The sequence below is a fragment of the Astatotilapia calliptera genome, chromosome 18 (genome assembly GCF_964374335.1).
Source record: "Astatotilapia calliptera chromosome 18, fAstCal68.1, whole genome shotgun sequence".
Classification (NCBI taxonomy): Eukaryota; Metazoa; Chordata; class Actinopteri; order Cichliformes; family Cichlidae; genus Astatotilapia; species Astatotilapia calliptera.
The window spans coordinates 20411494-20412504 of NC_137439.1; the positions used below are offsets into that span (position 1 = coordinate 20411494).

A 1011-nucleotide genomic window follows, 5' to 3' on the forward strand; every position below is an offset into this window, starting at 1 on the left:
AATTACTCTCTGAATGTTGTTTTATCGTACTGTGATTTGCCAGGGTACTAAAATAAATTTTAAAATCTTAACAAAGGAGAAATCACAAACTACCAACATTTACATTATTTATATCATATAAGAATTTTTTTGCTCTCAACAGAACTGCTTCGGAATATTTCCGGCATCAGATTCGACCTTAAGGGAGGTAAGAGATCTATTTATTTTTAAATCAAGCTTGATTTCACACTTCTTCGGGTCTTTCTCATTAATATTTTGAAAAAGAAATTTTAGGCTTGTTAGGGAAACAAAATTTAATTACATAAATGTTTCAAATCATTTATAATGTTTCTGTGTTTCTTTAAGGCTGCTGCAAACATCGGAACCTCCTTCGACCAAAGACTTCACCTCTGCAAAGTGCTGAAGGGCTTCCAGGTCCGTGCCATCACAATAAACCGAGTGATTGCGTACATGACCTCTGATGAATACACTAAATGAATCGTCACTGAGCTCCAGAACAATACTCAAGAGGCTCCAGAAAGAAATTACAGAAACTACGGTGACAGTCAGTTAATGTTGCTGTGACAGAAAACACTTCAATATACTTTAAAGTTTCATAAATTACTTAACTCATATCTTAAAATTGACGACTTATATTTAACTGTGTTTACTGACTTGAAAATGATATTTATTTATTTATTTTATTCTGGACTATTTATTTTCAAATGTTGAACATGTTGTTATTTATTTGATTCTAAGAATCATTGAATAAATATTTTTTCCTGCATACTACCTGCTGGTTTACACTTTTTTTGTTCACTGATTAATTTATTTATTTTTTTCACTTTAAATATGTTACAACAAGATAACTGCTTTAACTCTTTATAAGAATCTAAAGACATGGTTAGTTTACGGTCAAGCTTGAAAACAATAAAAAGCATTTGTGGACTATAAGAAAAAAATATTCCTTAATACATTTTAAACAACAAAAAAATGTAGATTGCACATTGATGGATTTTGTTTTGTTTCTTT

General features: G+C 30.1%; 1 protein-coding gene across 1 annotated transcript in view; it reads left to right on the top strand.

Annotated features, from left to right (window-relative positions):
• LOC113010121 (interleukin-12 subunit alpha) overlaps positions 1 to 771 on the top strand; it is a 2173-nt gene extending 1402 nt beyond the window's left edge. Inside the window, exons 5-6 of the mRNA XM_026148997.2 lie at positions 143 to 187; positions 346 to 771. Coding sequence (XP_026004782.1) covers positions 143 to 187; positions 346 to 477 — 177 coding nt within the window. The 3' untranslated portion in view covers positions 478 to 771. The remainder of the gene's footprint in view (positions 1 to 142; positions 188 to 345) is intronic.
• The last annotated feature ends 240 nt before the right edge of the window (positions 772 to 1011 follow it).